The following is a 26076-nucleotide window of genomic DNA, read 5'->3' as shown; positions in this document are numbered from 1 at the left end:
CATGGCTATCATGTCACCTCTTAACCTTCTCTTCACCAAACTAAACACACCCAGCTCCCTAAGTCCCTCCTCACCAAGCGTCAATCAGCCTGTTTGGTAAGAGCTATCATGTCGCCTCTTAACCTTCAATTCTCAAGACTAAACATCCCCAGCTCCCTAAGTCTCTCCTCGTAGGGCATGGATTCCAGCCCTTTTACCATTTTGGTTGCCCTCCTCTGGACCTGTCCAGCTTGTTAATGTCCTTCCTGAATTGTGGTGGAAGAAGGAATTAAATAATAAAATTAAATAATAATTGGAGTTTGGCCGTAGCAGTGTCTGCAATCTGTTTTGACTCCAAGGCTCTGCTTCTTAGCAGGGCTGCTCTCCAGCTTCCCAGGGTGGGGATTTGAACCCCCATTCTTTTAATGTTTCAGATTTTTCTGCAAGCCTTGGAGGTCCCCCAAGTTTGCAGAAAAATTTGTTTTGGATAAGTGTGACTTTGATCTGTGGATTTAGCTATCTGCAGATAGCAGCCATACTTGAAAAACAGATTACAGGTTTTAGCCTTGTGCTGCGTTGAGTGCTTGTGTATTTTTAGGAGGGAAGCGTAGGTTGGGGGGTGGGAATGGTTTATTTTAGGATGTTCTTTATAACTGGCTGTTGTGGGCTTTCCAGGCTGTGTGGCCCTGGTCTGGTAGATCTTGTTCCTACCGTTTCTCCTGCATCTGTGGCTGGCATCTTCAGAGGTGTATCACAGAGGGAAGTCTGTTACACACTGTGTCCAACACTGTAACAGACTTCTCTCTGTGATACTCCTCTGAAGATGCCAGCCACAGACGCAGGAGAAATGGTAGGAGCAAGATCTACCAGACCACGGCCACACAGCCCGAAAGACCCACAACAGCCACTTGATTCAGTCTGTGAAAGCCTTTGACAACACATTGTTCTTTATAAGTTTGTATCTTATGGTGCTTTTATGACTGTACCCCTCCCAGGGACTTTGGTGATGGGGGTGGGGAAAATTAATATACAGAAAGTTAATAAAGCGTCAGGAAAAAATGACTAAATGATGCAAACTCAGCATTATCTGAGGTCTTGGTTGCTGCCACAAAGGAAAAGGTTCACGTCTCCCCTTGACAGCTGCCCTAAGGAGGTGGAATCCCTCTTCTCCCTTGGCAGTTTGTCCCTTTCTGAGTCCTTGGTGCTGGGCTTTGCCGCCTACCGCTTCCCTCTTATGCATCCTTCTCAGCTGTCTGCCAAGGAGGCGAAACTGCGGGATCTGGAGGATGCGCTCGCCCGAGAAAGGGACACCAGCCGCCGCATCCTGTCTGAAAAGGAGCGGGAGATGGCTGAGATGCGGGCCCGCATGCAGCAACAGCTGGATGAATACCAGGAACTTCTGGACATCAAACTGGCCTTGGACATGGAGATCAATGCCTACCGCAAGCTCCTAGAGGGAGAGGAGGAGAGGTCAGTGCGCAGCTGGGCCAGGACTGGGGGTGCTTACCCATTCTTTCCCAGGCAGCCTGGTGTAGTAGTTAAGAGCAGGTGCACTCTAATCTGGGGAACCGGGTTTGATTCCCCCTCTGCCACTTGAGCTGTGGAGGCTTATCTGGGGAACCAGATTAGCTTGTGCACTCCAATACATGCCAGCTGGGTGACCTTGGGCTAGTCACAGTTCTTCGGAGCTCTCTCTGCCCCACCCAGCTCACAGCGTGTTTGGTTGGGGGCGGGGGAAGGGAATGGAGATTATAAGCCCCTTTGAGGAGAGAAAGGGTGGATATAAATCCAAACTCTTCTTCTTCTTCTCTGTTGGGATGGGGTTGTAGATAGTATCGGAATCCATCTTTACTCACACCCTTCTTCAATTCCTTCATTTAGGCTGCGTCTCTCCCCGAGTCCTTCTTCTCAAAAGGCTGGCGGCAGGGCCCGGGTCTCCCACTCATCCCTTCAAAGCTCTTCCAAGAAGAGGAAGCTGGAGGACGGAGAGAGCCGCACCAGCTTCTCCCACCATGCCCGGACCAGTGGCCGCGTGGCCGTGGAGGAAGTGGACCTCGAGGGGAAGTTTGTCCGCCTCAGGAACAAATCTAATGAGGTAGGGGGGGGGGGGGGTTTGCGTGCTAGGGGTAGGGGGATTTCCTGGTTTCCAGTCCCGGGCAGGAATGCATTAGGGACACTGTGAATTTCAATCTCTGTAGGATCACAGAGCTTTCAAGGAGGTGTCGGAGAACGTTCCATCTGGACAAAAGGATATTTCGAGCCCCAAATTGTGTTTCGCCATCCTTTCCCTTCGATACAACTTAATCAATAAATAAATATTGTGGTGAGGCGAGGAAAGGGGAAGTAGAACGGCCGCAAGTAGAGAACTTGAAACGGGGTTAATCCTTTCCAAGGCCTCCTGTAAAGGCCCTGTTGTGACCTGGTTTGGGGTCTGATGGAGCCATTAGCAGTACTTGGGGTATTTTCACTTGTAGGACACCAGCTGCAGATGGTTCCGTTCTGTTCTTCCCTTCTAGGTTTGGTTGGTGTTTGAAATTTCAGATTTTAAAAAACGTTTTGTTTATTTGAACCCTTCATATCCCGCAGCTTTGATCAGGTGGCTTACGGTAGTGTACAATATGGTCTAAAATTCCAGCAGGTGCAGTACTTCAGTAGACTCCACAGGTGTCTTGGCAGAAATAAACGCTAGCTAAACTTCAAACATTCTCAAATGGAATCGTCTTCCCGATTCCTGCATTTTATCAATGAGGAGGCCATACGGGCTTCCCTTGGGAAGACTGTCCCCCCATCTGGGTGCTGCCACTGGGAAGAGCCCGTCTCTTGTCACCACCTACCAAACCTCAGAGACCGAGGGTAAAGATCTGAATGTTTAGGGAGATTCGTTGGGAAGAAGAAAGGAGACCCTAGGTATCACAAGGGACCTTGAATTTTTGATACCTGCTTTCCTTTTGGGTGTTGTGTTGTGTCTGATTTTTGTAGGAGTTTGCTGTTTTCTGGTAGAGGTCGATGTCAGATGGGGATATATCTTTTTTAACAAAATACATTTTCATAAAGGTATTAACTATCTTTCCCCTGATTCGAGGGAAAGAAAGCGCTGATTTAAAGCAACGTCATGGCATAGCAGGGCCTGTGGGCAAACAGCAGATATGCCAGCTTTCTGCATTGAGGGGCACACAGGCTGTTCTGTAGTGTGTGGGCTTAAGATATGAAAGAATGTGTTAAAGTCAGAACTGTATCCATCCGGTTTTTCTTTTGGGGGTGGGAGAGGAGGCTGGGTCAAGTTGCCAGTCGAGCGCGAGCCACCTTGACTGGAGGTATTTCAACGGTTTCTATGGTGTTGTTTTGCCCAGGACCAGTCTTTGGGAAACTGGCAGATCAAGCGCCAGAATGGAGAAGAGGCCCCTATCTGCTATAGGTTCCCTCCTAAGTTCACCTTGAAGGCTGGACAGTTAGTAACGGTAAGTATCTGTGAAGATACTGTCATGCGGGCTGTCCCCAGGTTGGGAAAAGGGATGTGATGGAGATGCATTGAAGCCCCGTCAGGCCCATTGAAGCCCCGTCAGGCACAGTTCTGTTTCTTTGTTTAATGGTTAAGAGCAGATGCACTCTAATCTGGAGAACCGGGTTTGAGTCCCCGCTCTGCCACTTGAGCTGCGGAGGCTTATCTGGTGAACCAGATTAGCTTGTGCACTGCCAACACATGCCAGCTGGGTGACCTTCGGTTAGTCACAGTTCTTCGGAGCTCTCTCAGCCCCACCCACCTCACGGAGTGTTTGTTGTGGAGGGTGGGAAGGGAAAGGAAATTGTAAGCCCCTTTCAGTCTACTGCAGGAGAGAAAGGGGGGGATATAAATCCAAACTCTTCTTCTTCATTTATACCCCACCTTTTTCCCATATGGGGACCCAAAGCTGCTATCATTCTCTTCTCCCTTCCCCATTTGTCTTCACAGTAACCCTCTCAGTTAGGGTTAGGCTGAGAGTATGTGGCTAGCCCGAGGACACCCAGCAAGCTTCCGTGGCAAAGTCGGGATTTGAACTTGAGGTTCTCAGATCCTAGTCTGTCACTCTAATCACTACACCCCACTGGTTCTCAAAGGGATGTTTTGCTAATGAACGGCCATCTGTGGTTCATAGCCCTGAAGCTACCTAGGCTGCTTTGTGGGCTAGATTAGCAGCGTGGGCACAGAGCTCCTTTGGAGAGTGAATTGCGATAGGGCTGTGGCTTGGCCTCAGCTTGGTACCCAGAAGGTCCCAGGCTCCATCCCCAGCATCTCCTGGAAGGATCAGGCGATGTGAAAGGTCGCTACTTGAGCTGCCACCAACCCGAGTAGTGTAACGAACAGACTGAGTCCAGGCAAAGTAACTTCAAACAGTTATTTAATCACTGGCTAAGATAGATTCGAAACCAAGACAGGGGAACTCTGAGACTTCAGAGTTCCTGGCGAAAGTATAAAATCAGACCCGCATCCCACTCCCAGCCAGATAACATAAACAGTATTCTCATTGCAGAAATTTCAAAGACCAGATAGCACTCAGACGTGGTTAATACTTCACATCTTGCACTCCAGGCAGCTGGCCACCGAAAGATTTAGGCGCGCACAGGAGTGGGAACCAAGGTCAAAACATAGCTCACACAGTTATACAACAGGCATTTGACAAGTAGACAGTGTTGACCTCAGTAGACCAAAGGCCAGACTTGGTATGAGGCTGTCTCATGTCTTCCTCCTCCTCCTTCTGTCTACAGATCTGGGCTGCTGGCGCTGGGGTGACCCACAACCCACCCTCGGATATGGTGTGGAAGAACCAAAGCTCATGGGGATCTGGAGACAGCCTGCGCACGGCTCTCCTCACTTCTTCTGGAGAGGTAAGATGCCCTGAGGCTGGCGCTTGGCAGGAGGGGGCAATCAGGAGCTGGCATGAGGCAGCTGGCCCTCAGCAAAAACAGAGAGGCCGATCCAGAGTCCCAAGACGAATTTTGTTGGAGCCTGTTGGCTGGCAGAGCTCCGTTTGGCCGGTCTCTGCCCTCGCGTCTGGGTCTCGTGTGTGTGTGTGTGTGTCTGTTTTTGATTATCAGTTTCCAGACATGCCTCTGTTGTCTCCTAGGCTATGTCTAATATTGATTAATAGTAATGCCTGCAACCTGTTTTCAGCACGAAGGTTTTGAAACCTAAAGCTTATTTTCTGTAGGTTGTTGAGGGTTTTGTGGGTTGTATGGCCATGTTCCAGTAGCATTTTCTCCTGACGTTTCGCCTGCTTCTGTGGCTGGCATCTGGAGATGCTAGCCATAGATGCAGGCGAAATGTCAGGAGAAACTGGAACACGGCCATAAAACCCACAACGCCATAGTATTTCCAGCTGTGAAAGCCTTCGACAATATTTACTTTTTGTCTTTTTCACTCTCCGTTCTGGCTTTCCTGCTGCTCTGGTGCTAAACACACCCCGTCCTTCCTACCTAAATGGAGCAGTGACGCTTCCTCCTTTTCCATATTCTCCACAGGAAGTGGCCATGAGGAAGCTGGTGCGCACTGTAGTTGTCGAGGATGACAATGAAGAGGATGATGACGAGGTTGGCATCCATCACCACCGCCACCACCACCATGTGAGTTCCTGAGGCACTGGACACCGGGTGTCTAAAGCACAGACACCTCAGACTCCCGTTCAGAGGTTTCAGTTGACATTGGGGCAGGGCTGACTTCTGTAGAGCTCTTCTGAGGCACACTTCCTGAAAGACGCCCAGCACCTTTTCCCAAAGGCGAAATGCAGATAGTGTGTTGCTGTGGGCAGGTGCCAGGAGGAACAGGGGCAGTTCCCTGATGACTAGACGCTAGTGGAGCTGCGAGCTGGCATCTCTGGCCCCTCAATCCCCGAGCAGGATCCTATGGATTTGGCCTGTATTGTGCTCTGTTACTCCAGTCAATAATTGAGATTCTGGAATAGTTCAAGAGCTTTATTGAACTGTATCAGGACCTTAGCTGCAAGAAGCCAGCCTGCCCTATATCTCCCAAGTTTCCCACTTTCCTAGACTCCTCCCTCCCACCTTTTCCCACAATAGGATGAATAACAGAAGTACAGTATTGTTATGTGTTCCTGGTCGTCTCAATCTAGCCCCAGGGAGGAATGAGGGAGGTATACTTCCCTAAGTTACAAGCACAGCGATTGAAACAGAATGGCCCATTAACATACAATGCAGGTGTGTGCATCAAGTGCAGGTGTGACCTTGGCACCAGCCAGTTGATGCCAGGCCGGGCGGGTGCCAGGCCTGACAGTCTGCTAACGATAGCATCATCCTCTGGTGTGACGTAAGAGCGTCTTGCGCTGGGGAAGTCACCATGCGCTGGCGAAGCTGCTGTCGTTCAGTGGAACTGCCCGTCAAGTTCAATAAAAATAGCTTTGCATTCAACCATTTTGTGTTTTTAACAAATACTGAAAGTGGCTTTTAATTGGAAGCCATCCAGCACAAAAATCAGAACATCTAACAGGTCCTAAGCAAAGCGATACCCTTGGTTTCATTGCCTTTGAAGGGGTCTTTCTAGGAGGGTGTTTTTCATTGTAATAAAGACAGTGAATATAACTGTGGGATTGTGTAGGTATCCACTTTGGTCCATAGTAAAATCCCCAAACTAAATTTGTTTTCTTCATTTATAGTCTGCCCTTTCTCGTTGAAACTCGTGGGATTACAGAATTAGAAAGGCAAGATTTGAGTCCAGTAGCACCTTACAGACAAACCGTATTATCTGGGTGCAAGGTTTTGGGAGTCAAAGGCCGCTTGTCAGATACCTGACAAAGAGACCTGTGATTCTGGGAAGTTTATACCCTGGAAATCCTGCTGGTCTTTAAGGTGCTACTGGACTCAAATCTTGCCCTTCTGCTGCAGACCCGCCTGGAACTAGAACTAGAAAATGCTGCAGCCCAGACCTGGGTAACACCAACAACAAACACTGCAGTGAAATTGGATTATTAAATTAGAGAACACTGAAATGAAAGCTGTAGACTGCGTTGAATAAACAATTCAGTGTTCCAAAGCATTTTCCTTTTTACCAATTCTCTTTATAGAAGCGCCCTCTGTGCCTCACCCTTTGTGGAGTGATATAAGCATGGGAGCCCTCCTTTTATTTAAAAAGCCTGCCTGAACAGCATTAATCATTCAGTTCTAAGAACTGTACCAGTTTACATATTGTGCGACATGACAGAAGAATGGGCACTTTCCTGACACCCTTAGACTCGCCTGCCTGCTAGGAAGGGGGCCGCTACGGAAAGGGCTCTGTTGCAGGTTCTGTTACCCATTTGTAAGGTGGTTTTGTAATACCTTTCATTAACAAAGTAACCACAGACCAGGCTACAAGCTTATCTTTTCTGGATTGGGGGGGCATGCTCAGATTAAAGTAAACTTGCGTCACTGTTCATGTGCTACAATCTTGAGCAGTTGTAACCTATAGATAACTGCTCTGCTGGGGATAACTTGAACAGGTGGGGCACAGACTAAATTTTCCACTAACATGGAAATTTCTAACTTGCCCTTCAGATGTTCATGGACTGATGGGAATTGTAGTCCATGAACATCTGAAGGGCCACAGCTGGACGCCCCTGCACTAACGGAAGGGGTGAAGTAATTACCACCAATTCCCTTTTCCTGTTGTAGACCTGAATTGTCCCTCACACTCCACCTGAGATTGTCTTATCCCCGGAGGCAGCATTTCAGGGAGATTAGTTAGCTTCAGTGGGAGGGGGTCGGCAGGAACATTCTGTTCCACTGGCAGAAGAGCCCCTGCAAGTGGGAAAGTCGGTCTGCAGCCAGCCCCCTGTTCATTGTGAGACTTTGGGTGAAAGACCTGTTGGAAGGGCTGTTGAAACCACACCTTGGCCTGCTTCTCACCATCTCTCCTTCCTCCTTCAGAGCCACTGCAGCAGCTCCGGGGACCCTGCTGAGTACAACCTGCGTTCCCGCACGGTGTTATGCAGTACCTGTGGGCAGCCAGCAGAGAAGGCCGGCGGCACCAACGCTGCCACCAGCGCTGTGTCTTCTGGATCATCCTCTTCCAGTGTCACCATTACCCGTGCTTACCGCAGCACAGGGGGGACTGGCATTGGAGAGAGCCTGCTGCCCAGGTCTTACATTCTGGGCAATTCCACCCCACGCCAGCAGGTCAGTGTTCCATGGTGTGGCAGGAGAAACTGTGGAGGGGGGATAAAAATTTATTTTATTGGATTTATATCCCTCCCTATCCCTGCAGGGCTCATGTCTCTATAAACTCCTTGAATCTGTGTGTTTAGCTCTCCGCCTTTTAATGGCGTGATTGTGCTTATGTACCAGCATGGTATAGCGGTAATAAGCAGGTGGACTTTAATTTGAAGAACCAGGTTTGATTCCTCACTTCTCACACGAAACCTGCTGGGTGACTTTGCGCTAGTCACACTTCTTCAGAGTTCTCTCAGCCCCATCAACCTCACAGGGTGTCTGTTGTGGGAAGAGGAAGGGAAGACGTTTGCAAGCCACTTTGAAACTCCTTACGGTTGAGAAAAGAGGGATTTAAATCCAAACTCTTCTTCAATCTCGTGTCTCCTTTGAATCTCCTTCCTCCAAACATAAAGCCTCAAATTGTTTTCCTGAAGCGGAAAGTATTCCAACCAGTGGTGGGATCCTAATAATTTAACAACTGGTTCACCCCACCCCTCCACTTATCTGCTGCGGAGGAACTTCTTGTGCGGGTGGAAGGGGGCAACGGGGCCTTGCCACCACTGCTCTGAAAGCCCCTTTGCTGCCCTGGGAGAGGGAACAATGGGGTTTTTAGCACCTCAAGAGCAGCCGGTTGCTTTTAACAGCCGGTTTGCCAAACTCATCAAAAAGTTAGGTACCGGTTCTACCAAACTGGTGCAAACCGGCTGAATCCCACCACTGATTCCAACCCGCTGGTGATTCTGGTCGTCCATTTCTGCATGTACTTATTATTGTATGTTTTTCAGTCAGAGTGTCCAAAACACATCCCAGTGACCTTTTCCCCTCTTTCTCGTTTCCTTTGCAGGGTCCGCAGAACTGCAGCATCATGTAACTCTTCTGATTGACCCCCTCCCCCCACCCCCGACTTGTTCACTGCCCAAATTATCCAAAGCTATTTGGTCCTTATGTGCACAGGAGGAAAAACAAACAAACAACAAAAAAAGAAAGAATGAAAAAAAAACATTTTTAAACAAATTATTTTTTACGGCAAAAAATTTATACATATTATTATATATATAAAATGCTAAAGATGCTTCAGGGGGTTTTTTTAAGGAAAAAAATCTTTTTTTTCTATGACGAAAAAAGGCTTTAATTTTTTTTTCTTTTTTAAAAAAAGAAACAAGCCAAAGAGACGGAATTGTTGGTGCCAAAAAAAGAAAAGAAAAATCTTGTTCGTTTAATATATCTTTAGATAGGTATATATGTATTTTTTTTCCTTGAATACCAAAGTTTTCTGTTTGTTAAAGAGAAAAGTCCATAGAGAAGGGCCTCTAGATTATTGTTGCTTCCTGGGGGTAAATTCTGTCTTTTGCACTTAACTGGCGGGATGTATAGAAGAGGCAATTGCCTGCATAACTCCCAGCTAGCAGCATCCTCAGTTCTCATTTGCCCCTGTGGAATAACCCCATGTCATCCCTAGCATCCCTCTAAATTCAGAGAGGGACCTTGTTTACATGTTGAGGGAGATTTAGGGGAACCAATTTGTTGATGATACATGTTAAGGACCTTCTGGTTCAAAATCCTAAATAAGCAACACAGCACATTTAATCTGATGTAAATAATCCAAGATGGATTCCCTCTTGCTTCCAAGGCCGGGTTTGAAACACTACAGGGGAAACAATGGTAGGAGGCCATGCAGGGTAAACTCCAAAACATCCTTAAATTTGGCAGGATTATAAAGTCAGCTGGTCTTAAAATCCCAATTGTAGCTTTTTGGTTTACACCCTCCTCCCTCCATCCGTTTCAAGAAAAACACCTGTGTTGACTGCAGTCACTCCTAATTCAATTAGCTGCATCTGCATGTACGATTTGAAATCTGGATTAAAACATCCGCCCCAGAGGGAGACCTGGATGCTGTCTGGAATGGTACTTTCAGCGGCTCTAGCAGTTTCAGGGGGAGGCATAATTTCCTCCCCCTCACTCTTCCTTCAAGGAATATAGATCTTAAAAACGAAATGCCTTATTTTGGAAACTAGAATTTAGATGTCTTGCTTTGTCACAACAGGGCTTTGCTTGCTGGGTTTTCCTAGCAAAGACAATTATCTTTAAACCGACATGGGGTGCTTAAAAGCGCCTCTTTGCCCCGCTTTGCTTGAGCTGCAGCCACACTGTTATCTCTACCCGCTTCATACCAGTTGCTTAGCTATAGTAGCCAATATTGATGCTCTCGGGTTGATTTTTTATGTACTGTAAGTTCTTCAGTGGCACTTTTGAGGGTGGAAAGGGGAGGGAGAGAATGTATGTCAAACTAACCAAGATGTGCCTTGGGGAAGAGATGATATTTGTGGGACAGTAGTTAGAGGTGAGAGACAGAGGAACAGGAAGCCAAAAACTGCCTTTCGTTCGCTAGTTTATTGTTCTTTTTCCAGAAGTTTTAATTTGAAGGAAAGTGAGCAAGACAACGGGCCTTTTTTTTCTTTTTTTTTCTTTTTTGTTGTGGGACCAGGCACTTTTCAAAGGTTGTCGAATTTAGCAGAAGCGTTGGACGCTTGGGTTTTGGCAGGTCTGTTGCTCTCCCACTTTCAGAGTTTCCACGTGAGCAGGGACTTCATTAGTGGGGGGAGTTCCCTGTTGAACATCTGGAGCGCCTTTCTCAAAAGGGGGCGGGGGGTTCTTCCCTGGAGGTGTATCGGTGTGATTCAGTTGGAATCTGGTCCAGCAAACATTAAACTTTGCCTCTGCTCCCTCCCATCTCCTCCTTAACGTGAAGCAGATGGTGACTCCCTAAATCTTTTTTTTAATTAGCTTCTCACTTTGGTCTTTAGGGATAGCAGGTACAGGGTTGGGAACTGAGCTTGTTTGGGGCATGTTTGGATGAAGCTGGGGAAATGGTGAGCAGGGGCCCAAAGGTTTTCCTCAGGACATCCCCAGCCCCCACAGTGATCCAGCTGAACCCATCCAAAGTTGGTCCCTGCGGGTGCTGTAGCATGAGGATCCAGTGTGAACCTCAGTATGCCAGACTCCTGCCTGCTGGGTTGGAAAGATTGGGGAAAGTGGAGTTGATGCCTTCTGGACGCTGCCACGGGATGTATTTCTGGTATACCCCGGAGAAGCCTTCAGGGAATTAGGAATTATTTTTTTCCTGGATCTTGACCCAACATCAGAAATCTGTGTCTTTTGGACATGAGAGTATGTTCTAAGGCAGGGGTGTCCAACTCTGGCGCTTCAGATGTTCATGGACTGCAATTCCCATCAGCCCCTGCTGGCATGGCCAATTAGCCATGCCAGCAGGGGCTGATGGGAATTGTAGTCCATGAACATCTGAAGCGCCAGAGTTAGACACCTCTGCTCTAAGGAATTTAGGAAACAAGGTTAGAGAGTCCCAGAGAGAAAGGTCTCAGCTGGAGACAGGATGTTTTCTCCCTCGAGAGCTGAAAGTGGTTTGAGGGAAGAAAAACCACTCCTCGTTTCTGCACAGTGTCCCTTTCTGCCTTTGGGCAAACAGGTTCTGTGGAGGATGGGGGTGGTGGTGTTTGTGCACTTATTAAACCTGTTTGATCAGAACCAGAGGTGACAAAGGAATCTGTGCACCCTGGGGGGGGGGGGACAGCCAAATCTCTCTCTCCAACTGCTTTCAAGTGGGTTGGCAACATTGGCTGCAGCCTTAATCACTTTTTTTGGGGGGGGGGTTCAAGGTGGCCTTGACCTTTGCCTGCTCCCCAACAGGCAGTGATAGCCTAGCTAGCACAACCTTTTCTGGCCACTTCCACTCAGTAGCTGCAACATCGAAAGCCCTGTTGTGTGTGTGTGTATGAATGTGTGCACTGCAAAGATCCCCTCCCCCAACAGCAACCAGACTTGAGATGTTTTTAAGTGTCTCTTGTGGCCATCAGAACGGCTTTGGGGGGCTGGGAGTGTCTTTGCATGTACGCATTTCCTTATGTGCATCTCTTGGTCGCAGCCAAATATTTTCCTCAGGTACACAACTGCAAGTGTGGTCACCACACAGCCTTGCCCTGCACTGCTTCGCAACCAGCAGGTGGGAGCTGCTGACGCCCGTGTTGCGTCGCATCTGCACTGTGGCCTTAATCCAGGGTGGGGGGGAATGCCTTGGTGCAAAAGCAACACACTAAAACTCGAAGCCCCCTCGCCTGGCCACCATCTCTCTCCCCTTTGTTCTCTCACTGGGCACAATGTAGCTGTCTTGAGTTCGAATCCTGATGCTGCCCAGTATCTGACGTCTCCTCCACCCTTCCTGGCAAGGGGCCACTGCCCAGAACCTAATTCTCCAGGGAGAGCCACTTTTTTGCTTATTTTTTTGCCGCTAATTTTGGATGCTGTGAGGGAGGTCTGATAAAGCTTACTTTGCTGAGAACATGGCAATATCGCAACGTTTCTGTATTTTCTTAAACCAATACACTTACGGAAACCTGCTCTTTTGTGTCTGTTTTAATTTGTCTGTTTTAATTTGCTGCTTACACTAACGGGTCTGCTTGAACTGTATGCCAGAGTGGTGCCCTGAAACAACTTCTTCGTATGTGGCCTTTCTGTGGTTGAACACTCCCAGGGCAGTTCACAAACCAAGTTTGGTTTGAGCAGCAGCGGTGTAGCGGTTAAGAGCAGATGTACTCTAATCTGGAGGAACCGGGTTTGATTCCCTGCTCTGCCACCTGAGCTGTGAAGGCTTATCTGGGGAATTTAGATTAGCCTGTGCACTCCCACACATGCCAGCTGGGTGTCCTTGGGCTAGTCACAGTTCTTTGGAGCCTCCCCTACTTCACAGGGTGTTTGTTGTGAGGGGGGAAGGGCAAGGAGATTTTAAGCCCCTTTGATTCTCCTATAGGAGGGAAAGGGGGGGATATAAATCCAACTCTTCTTCAAGTGCAGTCTGGCGAGGGAGGTCCCATTTTCCCAGGCCCCCATCCCATGGACTCTCTTCTTTGCTGCAGGCTTCCAGAACTGCCCTGCTGTCACTGGATCAGCCTCCTTCCCCACTTCATGCTCACTGCTTGCCCGAGTTTCTGTGAGCCATTCTGGGGTTGCTATGGCAACCCCAAATGCTGCTGAACTCCACTTTGTTTTGTTTATTCATTTGTCACATTTGGCCAAGTACAGACACTACTGTTAATGTTTGGGATATTTTAAAAACCCGCAAATCAGGCATGCATGTTGAATGCTAGGCTTGGCTATTAAATATAGAGAAGCCTTGTCAATCATAACCAATTTATACTGACCCAGACAAGGGACTTTCAAGGCAAGCCAGCCAAGAGCAGAGGCGGTTTTTCATTGCAGAGCTTGCCTTGGTCGTCTCCCGTCTGAGTGTCAACTCCGCTTCGCTTCTGAGATGTGCTGAGATCGGGTTATATCTTGCTGCCTTTGCTACACCCTTTGGGGGTGGGGAGGATGACCATAAAATCCAAGAACACATGAAGAGCTTGACCTAAATAAAACCAGGGCTGGCTTCAAGTTCTACTGAAGACCTTCTGCAATAAGGGCGGATTTAAGGAATGCTAATCACGATGGTGATTGAATGGCTCAGTCAAACTTCTGGGGACAAGAGTCCCACCACTGAGGGGTGACAGTCATGAAGGCCTCTCTTCACATGGGTTCCCACTAACCACACCTGTCAAAATATCCACCCCCTAATAACACAGCACCTAAGGCTAACCTGCAAGCACAGTAGGAACATCTGGGGATGGTGTGCTACTTTGGGCCAACAACTAACAAGGACTTAACAAATCAACGCTTTTGAGTTGAAGCCAGAAACACAGTGAGAGCCACAGTACAAACCTTGTTTAATGTGCAAATTTTGGTTGGCATGTTCTGAACCAACTGGTGTCCAGATAATCTTCAATGCAGGGGGGCGGGATGTAAGACTTGTTACAGTAGTCTAGTCAGGCTGCTACCAGGTTTGAACAGGGGTTGTTGGCTTCAGTGTGTTGCTTGCCCAGAATTATTTCTTTTTTAAAAAAACACCCACTTTGTCTGAAAAGCACTTCAGAACTGGCTCACACAGCACATTGGTAGACACATGTTCAGTATGTGAAAGATTCTTGGCATCTTCTGCTGGGAACGATCCTGGGTAGCTGGTAAAAGGGAAGACCTGTCATTGCTGCAAGCCCTGGAGAGTTGCTCCCAGTCAGAGTATACAAGCATATAGAGTTAGATGGAGCAAAGGACAAGGCAACTTAGTGAGGATGTGATGCAAGTGTTGGAGCATGTTTTGTGTCAGAAGGTCTCAATTCCCAGCATCTCCAAGTAAAACAATTAGCAGGTGATAGGAAAGACCTTCATCAGCCTAAAATCCTGCAGAACTGTCTCCTATCATGATGGGTTTGATGGACCAATGAACTGGCAGACTCATTCATTGTTGTTGGGGGAGGGCATAATCTTCCAGGCAGTGTATTGCACACACAAAGATCCCAGGTTCAGTCCTTGACATTTAAATGATTTTGGATCACGCTGGGGATATCTTCTGTTCCATCTGCTGCTGGCCAGATAATACTGATCTAGACTGTTCAACAGTGTAGTAGGAGAGCTTTATCTAAGCCATGCTTAGAATACCGCACTCTTTCACATCACACATTTAAGAACACCGTAGTCTTTAACCTCACACAGTGTGTTGAAATTAATAATGTGGTGAACGCGGCAACAAAGTCTGAGAATGAGCACAGGCTAGGCCTGCTACTGCTACAGCTTACCTAACATTTCTCTAAGACAGCTTGCATTTTATGAGTGTTCCCCATCCAACGTTCAAACCTTTTGAGCATTTCAGAGGGTCCAGCATGCTCGTAAGATACACGTGCACACAGGCAATTTCCTTCCATTTCCAGCCTACAAACTGTACCTTCCTGAAGAGGTGGGAATCCTTCTGTGAAGCAGGGTTCCATAAACAGACCATAGATGCACTCACAACCTGTAAGGCTGAACACACTCAAACACAGTTAACTTAAAGAAAATAACTTTATTAATTTGCGTCACCCTAAGTACAGGGTGCTGGAACTGAGGATTCATGTCCTCAGTTCCAATATTTATTTTATTTCTGAACTCAACAACAACCAATCAGCTTTCTCCACCCGCCCAGTCTCTGGCCTCTCATTGGCCGTGAAGCTCTGATGGGATGTAGCTTCTCAGTTTGTTTTCCCGCTCTTGCTGGAAAAAGGTGGGTGCCGGTGCATGCTGGGAGTTGTAGTCCTGACAACAGCCTCTCTTTCCGTTCAATTATTCTTTTCAGTCTTCTGCAGCCAGGCTCTCTGACAAGGTGGCTTGGTGGCTTGAATCTGAGGAAGTCTGAGAAAGCAAAACCAAAGGGTTGAGTCAGAAGGCTGAGAAAACAAAACTGAGGGTTGCTATCAACTCCAGCAATAAGCTAAGTCCTGAGGATGTCCCCACAGGAACCAACTGAATGCCACCTGCTGCCTGCACATTTCAAACTGCAAACTATTAATGTGAACATGTTGGGATACATGGCTCTGGAGCACATGGGCACAGCAAGGGTGTTCCATTTGAACGTCCCTCTTCCCTGCATGTTATTTGTGAGGACTGCAGCATTGGCGAGGGAAATTTTATTATTGAAACATTTATCAGTCACGTTTCTGCCTTATGGAGCTCAAGAATTGCTTATGATACCTAAAATAAAACACACAAAATACATAGAAAATACCTGTTAAAATCACAGTTTAGGGCTGTTAGTAAAATAATCAAAAAAAGGTCCAAAATAAAACTGCCTTCAACTGCCTCCTGAAGATGAGGCAAGGTGTACTTCCCTGGGGAGGCTATCCCATAAGTGTGGGGTTGCCACTAAAAGGGTCCTGTCCTGTGTGCCCACCTCTCCCTGTGGTCTTAATTCCTTGGCAGGAAATATCTGGGAGAAGATGTTCATAGGTGCCACGTGAACTACTCCAGAAGCTTCCCATGGAGAAGAATTCCAAGATGGCACCACTGAGACAGTTCCACTCCTAACCTTGCTTCAGCTGACCTGGGGCCTCCAGAGTCAGATCCTAAACTGAACTAAACATGTAGCTCCTTCTTTGTTTCTCAGAAAAGAACAAGTGATGCTTAATGCGATATTATATCCCTTGGAAGGCATTATATTTTCAGCGTAACCGAAAATGTAAATTTTTTCACACAAAAAATGTCAAAGTTTCCTCAGGTCACACTTGTGCTAACAAATAGGCTATATAGCTCTTTTATTTTAATTCTTGCCCTTCTCTGGAGCAGCTGACTCAAAAGAAGAATGTGTCAGAAGAAAGTGCAGGAAACAACTCAACTGCTCTGGGATATTTGGAACCAGTGTTCCCAATAACTGGCAAACATAAATAAGTATTATTAAAGTGGATAAGCTACCACAGAAAGGGTGATTCAAGGCTTGATCTGATGATATTACAACTTAAGCAGAGGTGGGATCCAACCAGTTCTCACCACTTCTCTAGAAGTGGTTACTAATTTTTTCTGAGTGCCGAGAAGGGGTTACTAAAGCAACCTTCCTGCCCAATAGGGACTGGAGGTGCGTGTGTGCGGCGGCGCCACTGTTTGAATCCCACCACCATCAGAACCTGTTATTAAAATTTTTGGATCCCACCACTAAACTTAAGTGATTTGTTCTTGAGAGTAGGGCTGATTCCACATGGGCCAAAAACAGCGGTGTGAAAATGGTATAAACCCTTCTACACCATTTTAAACCCTTTTACACCGTTTTCACACAGCTGTTTTTGGCCCATGCGAAATCAACCTAGGAATTTGAACATGGGACTCCAAAATCCTACTCCAATACTCAAACTATTGCAGAATGGCATCTGCCAACACCTTTTCTAGGGCCCAACAAGTTTTAGAAAGTGGATGAGCCCAGCAAGGTTTCTAAGTGACTGCTGAGGATTTGTTTGGCTGTACAGATTTTCCAAATTGTTGCTTTGGCAGCAGCTGCCACCACAGCACAAGGATCTGCACTGTGTTAACAAAGGGGCTTTCCCCACTGACAGAGTTGAACTGGTTTCTACCTAGGTTCGCCTCAGTGAATCCCCACTGCCACCGAGCTCAACATTGTTTTGTCTCAGTTTCCCCCACCCCCTCAGAACTGCAACATCCTTGTCGCAGTTATGAACTACACTTTTCTGCCGGAACAAGGTCGATACCGCTTCGAAGTGGGGAAGCATCGAAACAACACCTCATCCATTCAACCAATCATGAGCCACTTTTGTGGCATGTGCAGAACGGGAGAGTCGTGATGGGCAGAAAGCGCATGTAACTGTAAACTGTAAAAAAAAAAGAACGCTCCCATTTCCTGCCATAACACAAGCACCAATCACGATCGAGGAGCGAAACAGGCACCAAGATGATCCCGCCCACTTAGCTCGGTTCCAGGGGGCCAACTCAGTTGCTGTGGGGACAGCCTCCACTGAAGGGAACCGAGTGTTGCTGAGCCCACTGTGCCGCATTAGAACTCCAAATGTGCCCATAGACTGAAAAAGGTTGGAGACTCCTACTATAGAGACATCACCACCCCATGTGGAATATGGTTGAGAGTTCAATATGCAGAGGTGTCTTATACCAAGTCGGATCATTGTCTGAAGCGTGTAAACTTCCCCCACAACTGTCTTCCGGTGAGAGCCATTCGCAGGTGTGACAAGCCTCCCACATTTAAGTCCTAGTTCCCCTAATTCTCCAGCTGCGAACGTTTTCCACCCTGTGTGTTACCTCCTGTGATCACTAGATGGTACAAGAGTCTTCTCCAAGGTTTCATTTTGCCAGGCATGTCATTTGCGTGTTTGGAAGAAGAGAGGCAAATGAGCAGGCTGTCTCTGAAATGCTTCCAGACGACGGCTTTCCCCTGCAGACTCTCACATTTCTGTCCTCAGAAGACAATCACAGGCCTTCTCCTATATTTTCCCCACCACAGCAACCTTAGTGAGGTAGCGTCAAAGGCTGGAATTAACTGGTTGGTTTTCTGGGCTGCATTGCCATAGTCTGGTAATTTCACCCACTTCTATGGCTGGTATCTTCAGAGACACGTCACAGTAAGATGTTTCTCCCAGTGCGGATTTGTGTAGTTGGGTATCCATTTTGTCCACCTCTCAGGCGGAAGGGTGTGAGGTACATTTGCATGTGTCTGGGTGGAACCTGAGAGGTAAACAAAACAGACACCCACCTACACAAACCACTCTACACTGTGCCACGGAAACACATTTTACTGTGACATGCCTCTGAAGATGCCAGCCATAGATATTGGTGAAATGTTAGCTGTGCACACATGCAGCCACATGGCCACCATGTTGGTGCTGGGCAGATAAAGGGTCACCCAGCAGGGGGAACTCTTCTGGGTGGCTCAGTTTGGCACAGCGCTTTTCCGTGCAGCTTCAGGGATCGCTTAGAGGGAGTGTTGGTTAGGAGCTAAAACTACCAGACCACAGCCTGCTAAAACCACAACAGCCACCTGTGAGATAGGTTCACATGCATGTCTTGCAGCCCAGTGTTTTGCAGTGCTGCATCATGACAGCTTTCATTGCTGTGGCTGGTGATCTGCACACTGTCAAATGGGAAAAATCCCCTAGCTAGTTTTTAGTCTTTATTACTTTCATCACTTGGGTGAGTTTTCTGCTTGAGCTGTCTCAAGCTACTGGCTGGCCCCTGTGGTCTATTTATTTATTTGCATCCTACTTTTCTCCCCAGTGGGAACCCAACTCTCAAGAAGTGAAGCAGCCAGCCATGAACGCATCAGGCCTTAAAAATCAACCACATTTTCCAGGATATAGGTTTTTGTGAGTCAAAGCTCTCTTTATCAGATAGTGCGGTTAGAGTGTTAGATTCAAATTTGGTCTGCTCTGTTATGAACACTCGCTGGATGACCATGGGCCGGTCACACACTCTCAGCCTAACCTATCTCACAGCGTTTTTCTGAAGGAAAAGTAGAAGACAGGAGAATGATGTAAGCTGGTGTGGATTCTTATTGGGGAGAAATGCTAGGTTAAGGGTGGCCAACCTATGCTCCAGATGTTAATGGACTACAATTCCCATCAGCCCATGCTGGCAGGGGCTGATGGGAATTGTAGTCCATGAAAATCTGGAGCTCCATAGGCTGGCCACTCTTGTGCTAAGTATAAATCAAGCAAAATAAAAAATAAATTAGAATGAAGATCCAGCTGATCTGCCTCCTGACTCCAACACACTTCACCTTTTCCAACTGGGATATAAGACCCATCTTCATTCTCATTTGTATCTGATGAAGTTAGCTAGGAAGGAAGGAAAGAACCAAAAAAGACTGAGAAAAGCAGAAGGGATAATTAAAACTGATAAAATATACAATATGTCATTATTACACAGTGCTTAAAGAACTAAAGTTAAAAACAATGTTAAACTCTTAAAATTACATCGTTTAATAGATATTTGAATTACTGCCTCTCCAATGACAACAAAACATCAAATTGTTTGCACAAAACTTGTTACGTGGACTGACCTGATGCGTTTCGACCTGATAGGTCTTCTTCAGAGGTAAAAAGTACAGACAAAACAAACAGTTCAAAATAATACAAAAGTCACAAAGAATCTGGTAAAAAGGTTGATTATGAATCTCCAGTCAAGCGTAGGTCATATAATTACTGCCAGATAGAAGCCTCTATTTATTTAGGAGCTCACATTATGGATGGTAATGAAAGAACAACTATCTGTCCTCAACTGGACACAAATTCACAGAGTGTGTGCCAGTGCCAATCAAAAAAAGAGTGAGCTTTGACTCATTAAAGCTCATATTCTGAAAGTTTTAAGTGGTCTTTAAGGTACTATTGGATTAGTTACCAACCTCCTGTTGGTGCCTGGAGATCTCCCATAATGACAACTGATCCATAAGGACAACAACCATCATCCCATACTTCCAACTAATCTCCCCATACAGAGACCAGTTTCCCTGGAAGAAAATAACTGCTTTGGATATGCCCCTACCGGACTCAAATTTTGTTCTACTACTACTACAGACTAACCTGGCTACCCACCTGAAATTACCCCACAAGGAGAATAAAATAGAGTTGGGAAATTCCTGATCATTTGAGGGTGGCCAGTAGAGAAAGCAGGGTTTGAAGAGAGGATGGACATCAGCTCACAATACAGCCCACCATAAATGGAGGAGGCATGAAGATCCCTGTATGCTGCCTTGGAAGAACTGTGGGATAAAAACTGCATCGAATATTCTTTTCTTGCAGCCAAGTATGTTGTAAAGTGTATGGCTACAGCCTGTGGTGCAGCATGTATTACACAGGTTACTCCACTGTCAGAAGTCGGCCGGGGTGGGGAGTCGGCGGGGGGGGGGGGGGGTCAAATGTCCAGGTCCTCCAGCTGTCCTTCAGAGTTTCCCACAGTGGCTACCAGTGGCCAGCCGAACCAGACTATTACAGAACCAGTGGGTTCTGTAACTTTTGTTTCCCTCCATGTGTTAGTGTTAAGGCCCCTTCCGCACATGCAGAATAATGCACTTTGCTATTCCACACAGCTGCAAAGTGCACTGAGAGTGGCTTGAAAGTGCATTATTCTGCATGTGCGGAAGGGGCCTTAACACTAACACATGGAGGGAAACAAAAGTTACAGAACCCACTGTACAAAATCAGACAAGTTCTACGCCCTTGCGTAACGCAAACTACAGGATGAAAAGTGGGGGGGGGGGCGTTTGTTAGAGGGGGGGGGGAACTTCCAGACGCACTTGTTGTCCATTCGCCCACCCATATCCTTGGCTCGAGGTTCAGTTTCAGCCATAGGCCGGCGGCTGAACCGAAATCGCTCCCTCGCATTTGGGCGCCGCGCACAGTCCTTCTCTCGCCAGCGTCACGTGTGAATGTAACGGGGATAGACGCGTTTCGAGAGGTAGCGCCTGTCCCGTTGCAACCCAGCCCCGTTGCAATCAAAGGCCGCTATTATGATCAGCTGATCCGCCCGTCCCTGAAGCTGTTGATGCGAACCCCCCCCCCCCCGCCTTTTTTTTTTTTTTTTGCTGGGTAAGTTGTGAAAGAGTAGGAAAAGTTTTTTTTTTGCTCTTTTGGTTGCAGAGTGCCAGGCAGAGCTCACTTGGCAGGCGCTGGAGTGACGCCAATTCTCCCCGGGAAGCTAATCGGGGCGAGAAAGGAAAGAGAAAGGAAGAAAGAGAAGCGCTTAAGAGTTCTGCCCGACCTCCTTCGCCGAAGCCAGAGCGCGCAAGAAAGGGCGCGCGCCCCGGGCGCTGCTCGGCAAAAACAAGTTTCCTTCCAGAGGAGCTTCTCCAGATCTGCAAAGACCGGAGGCGGCGGACCCTACGTGAGTTCCCGGCGTTTTTAGGGCGCCTCGGGACATTTGGAGGGTGGGGGCAGGCCTTTGCAGCTCCTCTCCTGTCCCGCACAAACATTTTCTGCAAGTGCCAATGAGCTGCGCGCCTGCAGATCCAATGGAGACCCAACGAGTGCCTGAAATGCAGTAGCGTCCAAGCGCGGGGGGGGGGGGGGGGAGGATCGCGCTGCGAAGCTGGCGGTTGCATTGGCACAAACGTCTTCCCATACGCAACTTCTATGTGCAAGCGCGCTCCCGGCATGGTTTTGTAAATCGGTTGCGCAGCCGGCTGTGATCGGAAGGGCCGGTGCTACATAACGGAGACTTTAGGGTCAGAGCCCTGGGAAGCCAGAGTGTGTAGACTGCGCGGGCGTTTGGTATGGGTGGGAGATAAGCCAATAAATAGTGTTTTCCGCACGGGCAGAGGCATGCATTATTCCCTGTTGCTGCTGCGGTTGCCTGTGCAGCTCAGTGGCAAGGGGGCTGCCGCATAGTAGGGTGCCAACCTCCAGATAGGACCTGGAAATCTCCCGGAATTGCAGGGGATGTTCAGACAACAGATATCAGTTCCCAGAATTACACCTAATCTCCAGATAACAGAGATCTATTCCCTTGAGAAAAATGACTTCTTTGTGGGATCTATGGCATTGCGCACCCCAATGAGGTCTGTCTCCTCCCTAAATTCACTTTCCTCAGGCTCCGCCCACAAATCTCCAGGAAGTTCCCAGCTCAGGAGTTGGCAACTCTTTGGATTTCTCCATAGATTTCCAATCTCGACCCTCCAGCTGGGCCCTCCCAGGGCTACTCCAGCTTTTACAAATAGGCAATCTCATGTTGTTGTTATATCAATAAAAAAAATTGTAAGATTAGTGGAAAATGGTTCTGTGAATTCCAAGGTTCCTTTTTTTAAAAAAGTAAGTCTAGGCTGTCATTACAGAACCTGCAACAAAAAGGTTTATCTGATCTCACCCCCTCCCCCCACACACACACTTTAATGAAAATGGAGCTCAAACCCTCTTACATTGTTATAGTGATGTAGAGATATTGATTTCCCTGTTAATCCTCTTCTTCCTGGTTGAGAGAGGAAATGGCTAATGGAAGGAAATTACCATGTAGGCAGGACCAGGAAAATTCAGACTTTCCTAGCTGTGTGGGAAACTTCCAGAATTTCCCACTTTCTTTCCCAAAACTCCAGCTTTGCAGCAAAACAGCTTTGGGAAAGATCGTGGGAATGCCAGGAAAATCCTAGGACAGGGGTATCCAACTTTGGTGCCCCAAATATTCATGGATTACGATTCCCAACAGCCCCTGCCAGCATGGCCAATTGGGGGAAGCATCGGGGAAAAGTAAACCCACTTCGCAAAACCATAAAACCTGGGGCCTAGTGGAAACGGTTCTAGTTTATTGTATGCCTGCAACCCTAATGGACTGTTTAGTATGGCTTGCTGGATCCAGCAACCTTTCATTTGGAAGGAAAGGACAAGTTTCGAGTCCTTATGAAGAACAAGACTTTAGTTCTGAAGCCTGAAGGCTGAGTGGATGGAATCTGGGAGAGGACATTCAGCATTTGTGATTCTGTTCAAGAACTTACCTTGCTGAAGCCAGCTACCTCCTGGAGAGAAAGATGAAGAAGGATTGATTTTTATACCCTGCTTTTCTCCGCTGTAAGGTGTCTCAAAGGGGCCAAGAGAGTTCTTAGGGAACTGTGACTAGCCCAAAGTCACCCAGCAGAAATGTAGGAGTGGGGAAACAAACCCACTTCACCAGATTAGAGTCCGCCACTCTTAACCACCACATGATGCCGGCAGGGATACTAGGAAGCCCCTCTGAAATTCACAGCTGGGTAGACGCTGTCTCACCTCGGACAGCCTCAGTTCAATTCGAGCCACACATCCTGCTGGCCTGTCTTTGCAAGAACTTAGATAACCTAGGACCTCACAGTTAGCAAGACCTTTCTTAGTTCACGTATCAAGAAGCTGAATTTCAGGAACCTGTCAACTTATTTAATATTCTGTGACATTCAGGTAGGTATTAACTACGGACCCCAGAAGGTGCGCTTGTCCGTTGGGCTTCATGACGAAGCTGCTGGAGGGGCAGGTGCTTTAGAAAAAGTCCGCAAAGATTTTCTAGGTGTGAATGACCCTTTTGTAGTGCAGTCCAGCTCGAGGCCCAAGCTCCTTACTGCCTGATCTCGAGGCATGTTAAGCCTCAGAGAATCATTAGGGAGGCAGGCGACTGAATAAAGGAGCAGTAAAACTGTTTTTCCTAGTAATGCAGACAGACCTCAGCGTGCCAAGAAAGGGAGGGACAGGGGTCTTCTTTATTGTCCCTTCCCCAGGTGAATTGCTGCCGTAACATTTTGTCCTTGAGGAATGCCTTTTGAATAGTTGCAGTGGCAGTTCCAAGAGCTGCTTCCTCAGGGCTTCAAGGAATGAAATCTTGGAGTGGATAAAAAATGGACCCTTGTGCGGGGGGTGGGGGGGGTACCGCCCAGGGAGACATATGGGGGCAAATGTCCCCGGGCGGTGCCTATTTAGTCACATGGAGGGTGGAAAATTGTTCCCCACCCCCCTCCTTCTTCCCTCCTGGGTCCCACGTGGCCGTCACTCTCTGGGGAAGGAAAGGCCTGCCCTTTTGTGGATAGCGCGCCATGCCAACTGCCCCAAGGACGCTGCTCGGCCATCCCTGCTGCTGTCCTCTCCACATTCCTTTTGGGTGGTGGCCCTGCCGGGTGGCAGAACAAGTCAGGAAGGGGAGTCCCACAGGCTCCTGGCCTTTGCTGGCCTCCAGCCCCTCTCCTCGCCCCAGGGGCTACCTGGACCCCTCCGAAAACTCAGTTCTTGCCCCAGGCTCCATTTTCTGTTGATGCGCCACTGCCCTCATGCATATGTGTGAACACTCAAGGCCTAGAGACTCCGTGGTGGTGAACCTTTGGCACTCCAGATGTCATGGATTACAATTCCCATCAGCTCCTGCCAGCATGGCCAATTGCTTCTCCCAATTGGCCATGCTGGCAGGGGCTGATGGGAATTGTAGTCCATGACATCTGGAGTGCCAAAGGTTCGCCACCACTAGCCTAGATGGTGGGAGTTCAATGTGAAGAGTTCTGAAGCCTGTTTTTGAAAATAGAACCAGGTTCAAATGATCCCATATGGATCAGAACTACTTGGGGGTAAGGCAGGGTTTTCAGGTCTCCCTCTTGGTATGTTTTTTCAACCTGAAACTCCACTGGCGGTAAATGTACAGATCCTGACACACTTACGATCACCAACTGCTCAGAATTGGTTCACATCGGGTAAACTGCTAGTTTTGTTTTTATTTATTCTAAATTGGGGAACGCAGCGTGTGGATCTCCCAGAGCACCAGCCTGCCGTTTCACACTCTGCAGCTGCTGAGGTAATGCTTTGAAGTGTTGAGAATGAGAACACCTTGTGGTAGTCTTGCAGGTACAAAAGAGAACAGAAAACCTCACAGCTTTTCTATGGGTGGCAGACAGGCGATTGTAGAGAGGATGAACATAGACCTTCCAGCTGTACACATTTTGTGGATGGGAGGGGAGCATGGCCAGTGATTCCTGATATGAGAGTTAGGGAGTTAACAAGGCCCTGTTTTCGCCTGAGGCTTGTGTGTTAGGTCCCTTACAACATGGGACACTGTTCCCCCATCCACCTCAAATCCTGTCATTCATTTAAGAGTTTTGGAGTTCCTAGTTGAAACATGGGCTCATTCCGCACATGCAGAATAATGCACTTTCAATCTGCTTTCAGTGCTCTTTGAAGCTGTGCGGAATAGCAAAATCCACTTGCAAACAGTTGTGAAAGTGGTTTGAAAACGCATTATTTTGCGTGTGTGGAAGGGGCCATTGATTCTGAGGCATGTGAAGACCAATTGGGATTATGGGGTGAGGGGGGGGGCTTAAGATCCCCCACACTGCCTGAAGTGTCCCCAAGGAACTGCTGTTTGCCCCATTGGGGAAAATTGTATGTACCTAATTTCCCCATTTAGGCAGTTTTGAGTTGGAGAAATTGTGTGTAGGGGGTGAGGCTCGAGTTGGAGAAACACAGTACAGGGGTAAGGTTTACGCTTGTTCTCATCATGGCCCTGATTTTAAAACATTGACTCCATGTGGCTGAGAATCTCAGTTTCCACCTGAGAGTCTACATTTCAACCTGGGACTTCCCGAACACATCTGCATGATGGGATCTAGTGTGGATATGAGGGTGGCCCTGGGAACGGTGTCTTTTAGGTAGGCCTTCAGCATTGTTGAGGAGGCCAAATTGACAGCTTTCTCCCTTTTCTGTTGGAAAACATGGCAGGCCCAAATCCCATAGGTGTAGTTTACACCACTAAGCAAATGTTTGTGTTGGGGCCTGTTAGGAATTCTGAGCCTGATGCCTCAGCAGAACTGCCTGTTGAGCTTCAACAGAAGAACAAGAGTTTGAATATATATCCCCCCTTTCTCTCCTGTAAGGAGATTCAAAGGGGTTTACAATCTCTTTTCCCTCCCCCTCACAGCAAACACCCTGTGAGGTGGGTGGGGCTGAGAGAGCTCCGAAGAACTGTGACTAGCCCAAGGTCACCCAGCTGGCATGTGTTGGAGTGCACAAGCTGATCTGGTTCCCCAGATCAGCCTCCACAGCTCAAGTGGCAGAGCAGGGAATCAAA

General features: G+C 47.7%; 2 protein-coding genes across 4 annotated transcripts in view; both read left to right on the top strand.

Moving 5' to 3' along the window:
- The window catches only part of LMNA (lamin A/C), a 143082-nt gene extending 133914 nt beyond the window's left edge, over positions 1-9168 (top strand). For all 3 annotated transcript variants that reach the window (XM_048513069.1, XM_048513060.1, XM_048513051.1), the window contains 7 exons: positions 1229-1449; positions 1861-2074; positions 3330-3437; positions 4723-4842; positions 5476-5577; positions 7873-8121; positions 8999-9168. In XM_048513069.1, the coding sequence (XP_048369026.1) occupies positions 1229-1449; positions 1861-2074; positions 3330-3437; positions 4723-4842; positions 5476-5577; positions 7873-8121; positions 8999-9025 (1041 nt within the window). In that variant the 3' untranslated portion in view covers positions 9026-9168. The remainder of the gene's footprint in view (positions 1-1228; positions 1450-1860; positions 2075-3329; positions 3438-4722; positions 4843-5475; positions 5578-7872; positions 8122-8998) is intronic.
- Positions 9169-21182: 12014 nt separating this feature from the next.
- Positions 21183-26076, top strand: part of SEMA4A (semaphorin 4A) — a 108051-nt gene continuing 103157 nt past the window's right edge. The window contains exon 1 of the mRNA XM_048512983.1: positions 21183-21402. The gene's annotated coding sequence lies outside the window, so the exon portion shown is untranslated. The remainder of the gene's footprint in view (positions 21403-26076) is intronic.

Source organism: Sphaerodactylus townsendi, linkage group LG01, assembly GCF_021028975.2.
Source record: "Sphaerodactylus townsendi isolate TG3544 linkage group LG01, MPM_Stown_v2.3, whole genome shotgun sequence".
Lineage (NCBI taxonomy): Eukaryota > Metazoa > Chordata > Lepidosauria > Squamata > Sphaerodactylidae > Sphaerodactylus > Sphaerodactylus townsendi.
The sequence above is the reverse complement of the archived record's forward strand: the minus strand, read 5'-3'. Positions and strand labels throughout refer to the sequence as shown.